This window comes from Oreochromis niloticus, linkage group LG20 (assembly GCF_001858045.2).
Source record: "Oreochromis niloticus isolate F11D_XX linkage group LG20, O_niloticus_UMD_NMBU, whole genome shotgun sequence".
NCBI classification, from domain to species: domain Eukaryota; kingdom Metazoa; phylum Chordata; class Actinopteri; order Cichliformes; family Cichlidae; genus Oreochromis; species Oreochromis niloticus.
This window is the reverse complement of record NC_031984.2, coordinates 13,961,096-13,974,212: the sequence shown is the minus strand read 5'-3', so window position 1 is coordinate 13,974,212 and position 13,117 is coordinate 13,961,096. Positions and strand designations below refer to the sequence as shown.

At 39.2% G+C, this 13,117-nt stretch overlaps 1 protein-coding gene across 3 annotated transcripts in view; it reads left to right on the top strand.

The window, feature by feature from the left end:
* The window catches only part of iqsec1a (IQ motif and Sec7 domain ArfGEF 1a), a 92,946-nt gene that overhangs the window by 31,262 nt on the left and 48,567 nt on the right, over positions 1–13,117 (top strand). Inside the window, exon 1 of one of the 3 annotated variants that reach the window (XM_005448668.4) lies at positions 10,930–11,209. The exons of the other annotated variants lie outside the window; for them this stretch is intronic. Within the exon in view, the coding sequence (XP_005448725.1) occupies positions 11,091–11,209 (119 nt within the window). The 5' untranslated portion in view covers positions 10,930–11,090. Of the gene's footprint in view, positions 1–10,929; positions 11,210–13,117 lie in introns of those variants that run through there. 3 annotated transcript variants of the gene reach the window in all.

The following is a 13,117-nucleotide window of genomic DNA, read 5'->3' as shown; positions in this document are numbered from 1 at the left end:
TTTCTCCAGATATTCTCTTTGTTCTTTCACTCAGTCAAATAGAAATAAATAAATAACATCTGCTGGTCTGTAATCTTTCACCTCCTTTGACTCTGTGGTGCGTATCTGTGTCTCCCTTTTTCTCTCATCAATTAAAACAACCCATCTGACTTGATTAATAGCTAAGGGGCAGAAGTAAAAGTGGGATGGTGAAGTGTAACTCTTTCTGAAGTGTTTACACCCCTCTCTTAAGGCTCCCATGGTATTACCAGTAGGTTGTAAACTTGCTGTTACTGGACTGGTCCATTTATTTGAATTTGAGGTTCACATTTGACTTTTAGAAAACACCTAAACCTGGATCTCCACTAGTACGTATTTAATTCAGGGGTTTTATGTTTTTAATTATAATTATAAAGTTTAATGGCTATTTCATAACAGGATCTGTGATTACCTTCACTGCAGAGCTCATTGATTCCTGCAAATTGGCCTTTCTTCCTGGGATCGCAGACCCCCACCCTAACCTTCTGCTGATGCAGCCAATGTCTTATTTGCTGATGGCTGGAGGCAGAAAGGCAGCTCAGGAGACTGTGATCTAGCTGCAGGGGTGAATATAGTGCAAAGCAACATATACAGAGAAAAATGACAATATGTAGGTTCATGAACCTGCATCATGACTGTTATTGCATGTATTTCATTGCAGCATTCCCCTTCTGTAAGGCCTCGACGGTATCCCTGGTCATTTAGAAAGGAGTTTAACGATGCAGTAAACATTTATTGTTTGTGGCTGCAAACAGTCCCGGATAAATGAATGAGCAGTTGTGTCCAAGAGTTAGTGCTGGTTTTTAAAAAGAAAAGGAAGGAGAAAAAAAAGGAGCAATGAAAGTGCCATCCGCCCTCCATAAAATTCAGCCTGTTATTTAATGCTTTCTTTTTTGGTTCTTTTTCTTTACTGCCGTCAATATTGAAAAGGTTTGATTCCACCAGATGGGAAATTACATCTGTGCAATGATTTAATAGGCCTGTGAAATAGAAGGCCCACTACCTTAATGTGTTTGAACTCTTGAGAAAACTCTTTGAAGTTCCCAGCTTCTGTTTCGTCATCACATTCTCTTAAGAGTTAATTACAGGCTCCACGCTGCGCTCTGAAGCTGCATAGCTGGAAACACACAGTTTTGATTTAGAAGTGAACGCAGGCCATTTGGTTCATAATAAGTGGCTTTGAGCAGAATTTGATGCTTTTTGTTGTGCCATGTGCCTTTCACTTGACTCAGTTTTGCAGTTAATCCTTTTGGGCAAGATGCACGCATGTGTATATGGCTGTGTGGTTGATCTGCGTATGTGTGCTGTCACTGTTTCCCATGCAGGCAGCCATGCCACACATAAACAGTTTTCAAGGATTGTGATGCTGTGCTATAAAGCCTGGCAAGCTGTCAGTTGTGAATGTTATGGCTATTTTTTTACTCTAACTCATTCTTAATGGGGAGCATTTATGATTTTTCTTATTTTCTGTCATGTGTGTATATATATGGTTACATTCACCTAACAGTGAAAGATTGCGTATTTAGTCCCAGGAGGACAGACAGAAAAAGAAATCTGTCAAATCAAACATTCAGATCTATCCACTGTGGTGACTCCATGTGAAAAAGGGAGCATCTGAAAGTAGATTGTAGACAATGACACTTCAATTCGATTAAAAACTGTCCAAAGAATTATGCAAATCTGGAAAGACTGTGGTGAACCATTATCTTCGAGGAAGAAATGGGTTGGGAAAAAATTCTTGTATAATCATGATTGGCATTTTCTCAAATGTTTGGTAAAATCAAATCACAAAAAATCCACAGTAGAACTCACAGCCATGTCTAATAGTGAAAGTGAGGATATTTCCATGCATACAATGTAAAGAGAACTTAGGGTATTGGGACTAAACAGCTGAAGTAATCCACTCATCAGTGATCATAGAGATTGGACTCAGGAGTAGAGGAAAAAGGTCACGTGGCCTAATGAGTCCTGTTCTAGAGTGGTGGGTGCAGCAGACAAAGTGATGCGCCCATCATACCTGGTGCCTGCCGTAAAAGCCTGTGGGGCCACTATTATGATCTGGGGTTACTTCAGTTCAGTAATATTATGTGCCAAAAAATTAGGTCAGCTGACTACCTGAATATACTGAATGACCAGGTTTTTCCATCAGTGGAGGTTTTTTTTTTTTTCCTTCCCTGATGCCACAGGCATATTGCAAGATGACATTGCCATGATTCATCAGGCTCAAATTGTGAAAGAGTGGTTCAGGGAACATGAGATATGATTTCAAATGTGGATCGAAAACCACAGAATCCGGACCTTAACCCTAGTGAGAATCTTTAGGATGTGCAGGAGAAGATTTTTCGTAGTGGGCCGACTCTTTCGTCAGAAGATCGGTTGTGACACTGCGTGAGCTTATTGGAATGATGCCATGGTGAATGTGTGCTGTCATTAGAGTGGGCAATTTTTTTTTGCCTGGCAGTGTGTATTGTGGGTTTTTGTTTTGTTTTTCTTTTCTTTTCTTTTTCTTCAATTGACAATTGCCCATAACCTGTGGACTTAACTCTGTTTAATAATGGTGGGTGCTCATATTAGACATTAACAAAACTTTGAGTGGTGGTGAGCACATTAGTCTCACCCTCTCACTGTTGTCTTTTACTTGTGAGGTATAGCATGTGTGGGAAAAAGGTGGCTTAACACCTTATTTCAGACAGTGGATGATTTAAGCTGCAAAGTCCAGTATAACATAAATAAGGGTTATTTTAAACTGGATATCACACAAAGCTACTCTTGTAGAGTTCCCCATCAAGAATTACAGATGATTTATACATATCATCTGCACAGCAATAAAACTTGCCTTATACTGTGTAGATGCTTATACTGCCTTATACTGCTCTGTGACTAAAACAGCTCTGACCCTGGGGGGAATTAGAAAAGGACGTCTGGGGGTGCCCTGTGGTGTTTATGTGGGCGGTAAGTAAGTAACAGCTAACAGCATCTTAAAGGTCACAAATGTTGTTCATTTCACCTTTCAGTGGTTTTAATGTTGCAGCAAATTCAATTCAATAATCTGCTAAAAGTTATATAAAAAGACCCCTGAAAACTTTTTTTTGTTGTTGTTTTTTAGAATTAAACTCAATTTGTTATCAATCAGTTGAATTATATAAAATAGCTGACTGAAGATTTTTGAGAGTTTTGAAAAAGAAATAACATTTTAAGTAATTCATTCATTGTTGATTGTTTTCTGCCTATTCCTTGGCAACTGAGCGTCTTTTTTTATATCTGGGAAGATGCTGAGCATTTTGAAATGGTTCTGGGAAAATGTGACGTATATTTCATTTTATAAGACTTTTCAGGGTTAAACTAATTAGCAAACAAAATCATTTCTAAACATGTTACATTATTAAGTATCTGTTGGCATAGTAGCTTTTTAAAAAGATATTATCTAACATTTTGTGTTTGTTGTGTGGTCTCTCTTTGGTCTCTTTCCAAGGGTAAGACCTGCCATTGGATGCACTATTACCTTGACAGTCCTAATAACCAAGCTGCAATTAAAAATTAAGACATTATTAAATTGAGCACACATTCTGCTTACAGTTGTAGCCTTAAAACCTTGAATCTTGAATCAGTTATCAGCCAGCAAACCTAATGATAGTTTAATAATTTGCTATGACGTGATCTAAGATATGACATACTGCTCTTGTTTTAAAAAAGAAAAAAATAATTTTGTGTTTTCAGCAGATGAGAAAATAATTTTGAAACTACAACATGTGTATGCACGGGAAAGTGGTTTAAGTAGAATAAAATGTATTTGTGTGCTCCCCTTCAGAAAGGCAGGAGTTTGCAATTCTTCAGGCATGACTGAAATCCGATGTGTCTGTTATAAATGCATCCCGTCAGCAGTAATGAAAAGTCACCCAGATGTGTAGCGACAGGGCACAGGTGTTGCATTTCAAGACAAAATCATGTGTAACACAAGTGTGATTTGGAGAGCCTTTAGGTGATACATGTGCAAGCACTGCACCTCCAGCTAGAAATAAAAAAACATGTCAGAGCATCCTTCTTTCCTCAACCAGTGCTTTTCTTTCACGGTATTACCCACTGCCACTTGCCGTGGTAAATTAGATATAGTGAGAGATTAGTGCTACTGTGCGACTGCCTCAAAGAGCTTATCCTTTCATTAGTTCTGTGCAACAATAATATCAGGCAAAAGAGACTGGGAGTGTTTCAGATCTATCTCTCAGTTTGATACGAGGCATTTGCAATTCCAAAGCCCCGTATCAGCGCCCGGATCGAGCTGAGGGAAGAGCTCACAGGGATGAGGTGAAGGAGCAAGGAATAGCTTATCCAGGAAATAAGACTGAAACATGTGTTCTCTTCTGCTTTTTCAGCTCTACCACTCAAGAACAGGGATTTGTCTATGCATGTGAAACAAGATATTAAAGTGTTGCTGCTGCTGGATGAATGATCTGTTTGTGTGGGGGTGAAATTTCCTGCAAGCGAGGAGATGAATGACGAACTGTACATTACAATTATGACGATAACAAATACTGTATCACTCGGTTTGACCTTAGTTAAAATTTGCATGGATCTGGATTGTTTCTTTCCTACTTGTTTTTACTATGTGAGTCAAGCAGTGCTGTAATTGGTGGAAATTGAGGCTTGAGCAAGAAAAGTGAATTTAGATCTCGCAATTTGTGACCTCACAGTAAAACAAACTTCTAATTAAACAGGATTTTTATCACAAAATACAGTAATTGCATGCTGTGTACTGTATACAAACATGGAACCATGCAGTACATATTCCCAAAGGTAACTGAGCTTTACAGAAAAAAGTAATAGCATCATGCTACTTTTCATATTAACATTTTTAAATGAAAAGAAGACACAGATGAATGCTTCAGTTATACTGTGGAGGCTATTTCGCTGCGGTGGTTTAGATCTACTTGTTCCTTAGAGAAAAGGATCAGTGCTAATAATTACAAAGTCATGGTCTCCTCCAGGAGGACAATGCTCCATCTGAGTATAAAAATGATGTAAATCATATGCTGTGGCCTTCACAGTTAACAGACTTTAACTGAGCTGATACCTGTTCTGTCTATACACACAGACATAGTCCAACAGCTTACTTTTCCTTTCGTTTGTGTGATAAGCTTATAACTATGAATGTTCCTGGCAACTAATTACAGAAAAACTAAGCAAATATTAAATGCATGGAAGTTAAACATTGGCCAAAGAAATATTTTTTGGTTGGTTGATTTTTGTGCCGTGTATAACGCTGCAAACACAGTGTCACATTAATTTCCAATTTGGCTAATCTTATCAGTGCTAGCAGTGGTAGCCTAGGTTTCCTCCATTCTAGTGTCTATAACTCAGTGTAGAAAGTGCTGCTTGGTTATATTACATTATTTGTTTTCTGCCACGGCTAAAGTAGAGCGCAGCCAAGCTGGTTCCTTCTCGCTCATTTACAACTTCTATTCACAGAGAGAATGAACAACAGCAGGGCACAGTTGTTTGTTCATGGGTGGTGACCGGTCATGCCATATGCTTTTTCCACTGGCAACTTTACTGCACATTAATAAATAAGAATAACATGTTTAACTGATTTATATTTCTGGCATCAACTCATAACACAGTCCATTTGTCTCGTCACCTCTCCAAAATTTGATTATAAAACATAAAAAAAATTCAGCCCCAAAGTTGTTAAATTTGTACTTATTTACAGTGAGCACCTAGAACAGTGTAAAAAAAATACATATAGCAATATAGTTTCTCTTGCATATGGTGTATAAAAATGTCAGTTTAATTTGTAGGATTTTTACATTAATGCACTGGTAATTGTGCCATAAATGATCTCTCTACATCTTCCTTTGCATGCTGTATCAGGTATATATACAAAGTGCGGTAGCAGTATTACTGACATCGGCTTATGGAGGAGTCTAAACTTGTGATGAGCCTCAGCTGAGGCCCAAGGGGTCAAGTAATGTCTTTGTCTATACTTCATAGTTAGAGGCAGAGAGACAGCTCTTTGTTTGGCCTGCAATGAAAAGCTTGTCTGTCTTTTGCTTCTGATGTTCTTAGGCTTGAGGCCAAGTCAGTGACAGAAGGAGCCTTTGCACAGCACTGTGCCCTCTGCCAGTGAACTACAGAGAGGATGTGCAGTGTTGTTGCATGGAAAAACACAGGCAAACTAACCCTCTCACCTCTTTTCCCCAGAGCATTGTGCAGAGGTCCCCATCTAAAGGGGAGTGGTCAGTTTTCCTAGCTTTTGAGACTGTAGTTGTTGATATTAGGAAAATGTTTTTATGGAACAAAAAAGCTATGGGTGTATTTTTTTTGTAAGTATTATTACTGAAAGCTGAAAACAAAACCGAAATGACTGAAGCGTCAAGTTTTGTGATGTTTTTCACTTTAATGGTACCTTTTTGTTGGAAAGTACATAAACAGTACATAATCTTTGTTCATGGGTTTGCTTTGATACACTGTTAGCCTTCTTTCTTAAAGGGAGATTGCTAAAAACCACATGCATTTGATTAATGTATCCAAATTAAGCATCACTGTAGCATCTGGCGCAACACTAAACCCCCATGAGTGACAGGTTTTCCCAGCATCAATAAGCTTATTGATCCCATCCTGTCACATCTTATTGCAGAAGATGTAGTGCACTGCCATCGTGTGGTCTGTAGCTCTAAGTGCTGTGCGTAATGTCTTCTCTTTCGCTCTCGTCTTGCTCTTCATCACTCAGCTTGTCTTTGTTTGAAGTGGGCGGAAATCTCATGAGAGGAGACGGCTCATTTTAGGACAAAACATGGCTCCTGCTGGCACAGTCGGTTCCACCAGTGCTTTTTGCAGATTGTGCAGACACATGCGTAGCACTGCATTTGAGTGTCCAGTTTTGATGAAATAGGAGGCACCTAGTCACCCGAAGAAGAGAAGAAAATGGATTGCACTTCACTGGAAATGTGTTGATGCATTGTTTTATACATAGTTTATTAGTTTCTTTAGACATTAAACCAAGCAGAACTTGCTTTATGGAGAGGACTTGTTATCTGTCAGTCTCTGTTATGTTTGTACATCAACTTTAAATTTGAGCTGAGAAACAGGTTTTTCATATTTGGACAATGGCAGTATTGTGCAGCAGTAGACATTTTTAGTGTAAGATTAAGCTTAATTATTATTATTATGAGTGATGAAGTGCACACAGTGATGATTGTGATTATTTGCCTAAACTGTTGAACTATTAAACAACAGGAGGAAAAAAAGTCAATCACAATTAGTACAAGAGGTTTAATCTTCAAATGACATTTTGGTCAGACTACAAATTTAATCCATCAAGTGTCGGTACAGTTTAAAAAAAATAAATAAATCAATATGTGCTGTTAAGAATGTGGGCCTAATGATTTGTAGGTTTGTGCATAAACGGTGCTGATTAATTTTCCGTCAATTAAATTATTTTCAGCTTTCATGCAAGAACATGAGGCACACTCAGTCAGCTCCTTTTGGTTTGTTTTTTTTCCTTTGCTGTTTATGATCCACTAAGACAGTCCTGTGACCATCTCTATTTCCATCTTCACTTGCCTTCGTAACATTTAGCGAATGTGTCTGGCTCCCCCCTTGAAGAAGACAGACCTGTATAAAAGCCTGTGTGTTCATATCTTGTCTGTTTACATATTTTATATTGGTGTTCTTTGTGTTTGGTTTTGTGTGCATGCCTTCTGCATAATATCCCCCCGTACTGTCTATGGCTGGAAATTCAACATCGCACATAAAGGTCGCACAGAAGCATATCTTAATGTGTGCAAAGGTACACCTGGCAATAAAATAGGATTGCAACTGAAATATCAACCTCAGCACTTGCAATTCAGTCTCGTTGTGAAGGCCTGAAAATCTCTTTCCTTTGTGCAGAATATGGTAACCATGAATTTAATGTTATTTGTCAGGTTTAAAGAACATCTTTCTCGCCACTGTGCTCCTCAGTCTGTATGTGCCCTGACTACTAAATCTCTGCTCTTGGTTTGCTGTTTAACGGAATGGAACTTACCATCGTCCCCATCAACCTCCAACCACCAAGTATCATTTTGTCATCCATGCCCACAAACACCTACACTGACTAGGTTTAAATCATATGCCAGTTGTTCTGGATTTTCACTGTCGCTACTCTAGACATGTATTACAGCTCTTCTGTTTTCTGTTTTTTGAGAATGAAAACAGAGTGTAAGCGTCATCAAACCATGTATTTAATTGAAAATGATATAAAGGAAACGGACCAAACACCTAGCAGAACATCTCATAACATGAAAGAGTAACCCAAAAGGGGGATATTGAGAATTGCACAGCTTAGTAAAAGACAGCATGGACTGCTGGACAAGAAAGCAGAAACACACTGCGTTAATTTTGGAGTAGGTTTCTGGGTGCCCACTGCTACTAGTACTTAGGGCTGGTTAAATGCAAAAACAAAAACAAAAAAAAACAACATGTTTACAGTATCCTTATTGATGTACATGCCTGAATAAACAGCATATACATAGTATTGATCTATATAACAACTTAGCAGCTTGTCAAATCTGTTAGACCACCAATCCAATGTAAGGTTTATGCCACAGCTGCCCAATCAACAGTATTGTTAATTACCCAAATCACTTTTTGTGTTTTTGTAATGCTCACACTCTTTAATGAAAATTATGGTTATAATGCTAAAAAATAATTGTTATCCATTAATTTTAAAATGTAGTGTTTTAGAACATCTGGAAAAACAGTAAAGCACATTATTTTTTTGGTTAATATTTTAAATGAGAGTTTTAGTGGTTGAATGTTATGCTTGATTAATTTCTGAAGTGCACTGTGCTGGCTCAAATTTGGGTATAAAAACCAGAATTCAGTTTATTTAATTTTCTTTCATATTTAGTTTTAATCAAGTTTTTAACAGATCTCTAAAATATTTGTTTTATTGTTTTTATGACAGGTTAAAAAAATTAATAAATGCACATTTTACATTACAGCTCTGTATTTAGAGTTAGAAATGGGAAAGAAAGTTATACATTTTAAAAATACAACAAAAAAGCCCCTGAACAGTTGAGCACCTGGAATCTTCCAGCCAGTCTTCGTCAGGTAGATGAGCAACATCCCCTCATTCTAATAACAAATAAAACTGCAACAATAAAAACGACTTAGTACAATATTCAATACATTTCGCAAAATGTTAAGTAGAACTAATATCAATGCTAACATCACAGCCCTGGATGAAAATCTGAAGCATGTGCTGAGGTTATTAAAATGAATGCTCTTATTACTGTCAATGTTGGGAAGTGACAAGATGTATACGACAAAACTGTGGTATAGCCGTTATACTAAGGCTTGTCTCCTTTGGTACATGTAAATTTAAATCTTAAATTTTAAATCTCACATTGCAAGCCATGACCCAGGAACATTTGACACTCTTGTCATTCATTGTTTGGGAGTCTTGTTTTCCTTATTGTGGTATGAACTGATCAGTGACTGTGACTGTGTTAATTGACTGTGATTGACATTACTTGATTTCCATGCACATACTTATGAATCGCAAATTCAAGACATTGTGCCAGAGATTAAGAAATCTGCACTTTTCTTAATGATTACAGCATACACAGCTTGTGTGACTGCAATTTAGATAATGGACGTGCTGTATATCTTTAACCACTGCACATGTTCATTAACAAAAATATAGTGGTTGCACTAATTTGACACTGGATTGAAGTGAGGTTAAGTTTGATGATGAAACACATTCTTCTTGGACTTTGAATCACAAGCCTTGGGTTTCTGTCTATATTCTACTGTGTGTGTGTGTGTGTGTGTGTGTGTGTGTGTGTGTGTGTGTGGCCTTATAAAGTCCCAATGAGAGTTGTTCTTCATATACACTATCCTCCCTGCCTACAGTCTCGCTTTGGATGCTGTTACCTTGTGAGGGTGTCAAGTCAACAACACTAACATCTATTTCCTAAGGGCATGGTACATTGTGGCTATAATAAGGCACACTGTACATCACGTACATCTTGTGGTTGTTTTGATGCATTTTTGCAACCACCTCCATAATATAACTGTATTTCTGCTTGTTAGTTCACACTTCCTGTCTGGTTTTGGAATTACTTGCACATGATGCAATATCTGTGCAAGCCATGTTGTTTCTAATACCCAACTTGGTGTGTCAGACATTACGAAGTTTATGAACTGCAGTAATATGATTTGTAACTTATTTACCCCCTTTTTTTTTTCTTTTTTTTTTTCTTCAAATGATTATTTCTGTCTTAGTTCTTTCATAGTTTTTAAAATATTTTGTTATGCAGACATAATTAACTAGAGCCATGCTGCATCTTTACCTGCTTGCGCCACTCCTAGTTAGACTGAAAAGCCCTGTGTGTTTTGAAAGACACTACAGAGAAAAGTGCATTGATTCCAGTGGAGAGAAAGATGCCGAGGGAGGGAACAGGGGTTGGGTATGTGAGAAGAAGAGAAATGGTAAAAGAGAGAGGGAGTGAAAACAAAATGGGAGGGAGGGGAGAGAGAGAAGGCATGATAATGAGCCCTACCTCTGACACATCCTCCTGTTTCTATGGAGACCAAGGAGCCAATCGTATAGCCCTGCTGAGGACTGTACTACTGAGAGCAGATAAGAGGGTGGAGAGAGGTGTACGCAGAGGCTCCTCTCTGTTTATGAGAGCCAATAAAATCCCAGTAAATCTCCCAGTAGCTCTCCAGGAGGTAGTGTCTTCTTGCTTTCCTTTAAATGTGGAAGTCACCCCTGGCATTGATATCAGTAAAGAATTAGTAATCACACAGAAGAAGAAGAAGAAGAAGAAGAAAAAGAGGAAGAGAGGCTTATCACGAGACATCTCCTTTAGAGCTCTACAAGACCCCACCCCACACCTCCTCTTCCACCATCAGCCCCACCCCCCTTAGCCCCCTACCAGCTGCCAGCCTCTTGGATGCTCCTTGTTACATCACACGCACTGCTCTCTGGCAGCCCGTGTTTGTGACTGGGAGGGAGAGGGAGTGTGAATGTGAGTGAGCTCGTGTGCGCACGCCGTCCCACCGTCGAGTCCCGTTGACCAGCATACAGGATGGACAAACCAAATGTTTGGCGCGCCGTGGTGAGCAGCACAGACCCCAGGAGAACAAGAGACACCGGGTCCCATTCAAGCAGACCGGGCTCCGCCATGGGTTACCGGCTCTACGACATGTGAGTAACATGTTCTGTGCGAATGCAGACAGGATAGCCAGACAGGCGGGCTCGCCTGCCTGGGCAGCACTGATGCAGCTCCCATTCATAGAGACAGCAGTTGAGTGGGTGGCGGTGGAATACAGGGTGTCTACCTCTCTGGTGTCCATGCTGAGTCACCTATGGCATCCGGACCTTGCTCGGTCCTCTCGTGTTCCCTTCCTGAGCCTTCATCGTAAACAACGTCTCTCCTAGGGAGGGGCGGCGAGGTGGACCATACGTTTGTTTGAATGACATTCTCTGATTTCAGCGAGATGAGTTAATACCATGTGTCTTCATGTAAATTGATAAAACCTATGTGTTGTTTGGTATTTTGAGTCTGCCATTATAACAGAAAGCACAACAGAGTCATGTGAATAATGGTTTTAGAGCCTCTGGTGGCTGGGAAACATGACTCATTTCTGGATGATGCTGTGACAGCTCGTACTGGGCACATGAGTTCCTCACAGCTTCTGCTGTATATTTGAGGGTGTCAGTGTGTTCTTGTGTGTCCTTTGTATAGTGTGTATGTGGATTTGCGTGTGTGTGTGTGAGTGTGTGTAAAATGCGGCTGGGTCTAAGCTGTTATTTTTGGGATGGCGATGAGTCCTACGGTCTGTGTGGAAAGCTTGCATTTCTGCTTCAGTAAATTATGTGTAAATTCTACTGTAATGAAAGAGAGACAAAATTCTCACATGTATTTTTGAAGCTAAATAATAGTATTGTTGTTGTTGCGCTCCACATTTTTTTACATGTGCTCTTCTGCTGTCTAGCACATAAACGCATCAGCTGAATAAGCATTTCGCTGCCTTATTTCTCTGCAGAGGGACCTTCAGGTTTGTTTTCCCTCTTAAAGCGTGTCTTTGCTGCATCACTGTAGACCCTCTGATTTCCTTACAACCCTTTGAGTGTAACCATGTACTTGAACTTCACACATGTACTTACTAACTGATGCATAACGCTAAGCTGTATTACCCTGTCATGTCAGGATTTAATACCATACATGGGTATCCGTCATCTTAATGAATATGAGACCTTCATGGGTCTCCACTGAGTCTTTCACAGGCAGTCTGGCACTGCTATTTAGTAGATTTAATCTCTGCCTTGTTTCTATTCATTGAGTTCAGCCCGTATTTGTAAATATAGACACTCCTCGGATTTTAAAGTTTCTTTCATAATTATAATTTTGTAATTTTATGCTTAGCTTTGAATTGCATTTCTGTTTTTTGTTGTTGCATATTAAGCAGTTGTGTTCAGAGATGGTTGCTTATTTTTTCCATCCTCATTCCCTCTCAGCTCTAATCCAAGTAAAATCTTTAACCAAAGACTGTCACATGACCTGGGTGAGGAGCAGACAGCAGGAAAGTGAAAGTGTTGTGCAAATTGTGGTTATTGTTGTCTGGAGACCGAGAAGATGTACTGCTGACTGACACTAATGCTTGTGACTTTTGTGTCTGTCAAACAAACTGAGGATCACAATGTCTGTTCAATACTCCTTTAATGAGGAGCTGGAGTTGGACAAGCATGTTGTGTTGTAAATGTCATTTCATCGTATTTGGCAGCCCCCCATCTCACCCTGGAGTTCTGATGCTGTCCCTGCAGCAGTGGAATGCCAAAAGGATGATGATGTCCTGGGTTTCACCAAAGACTTTCCTGCCCTAAAGGGATGCAGAGGTTGTCTTATAGATATATAAAGAAGAATAATTCGGGCATTTTCAGAAGGTATTTTATGCAAAACATTTACTCTACATTATATTCACACCCACACGAGTTGTTTTGAGGGATTACTGACTACGTAAATCAGTAGTCACTTTGCACCAGAAATGCTGAGCAGCCACATTATTCAGTACTTATTTATTTAGCGTGTGCACAAAAAGAGTTGTTGCTTTT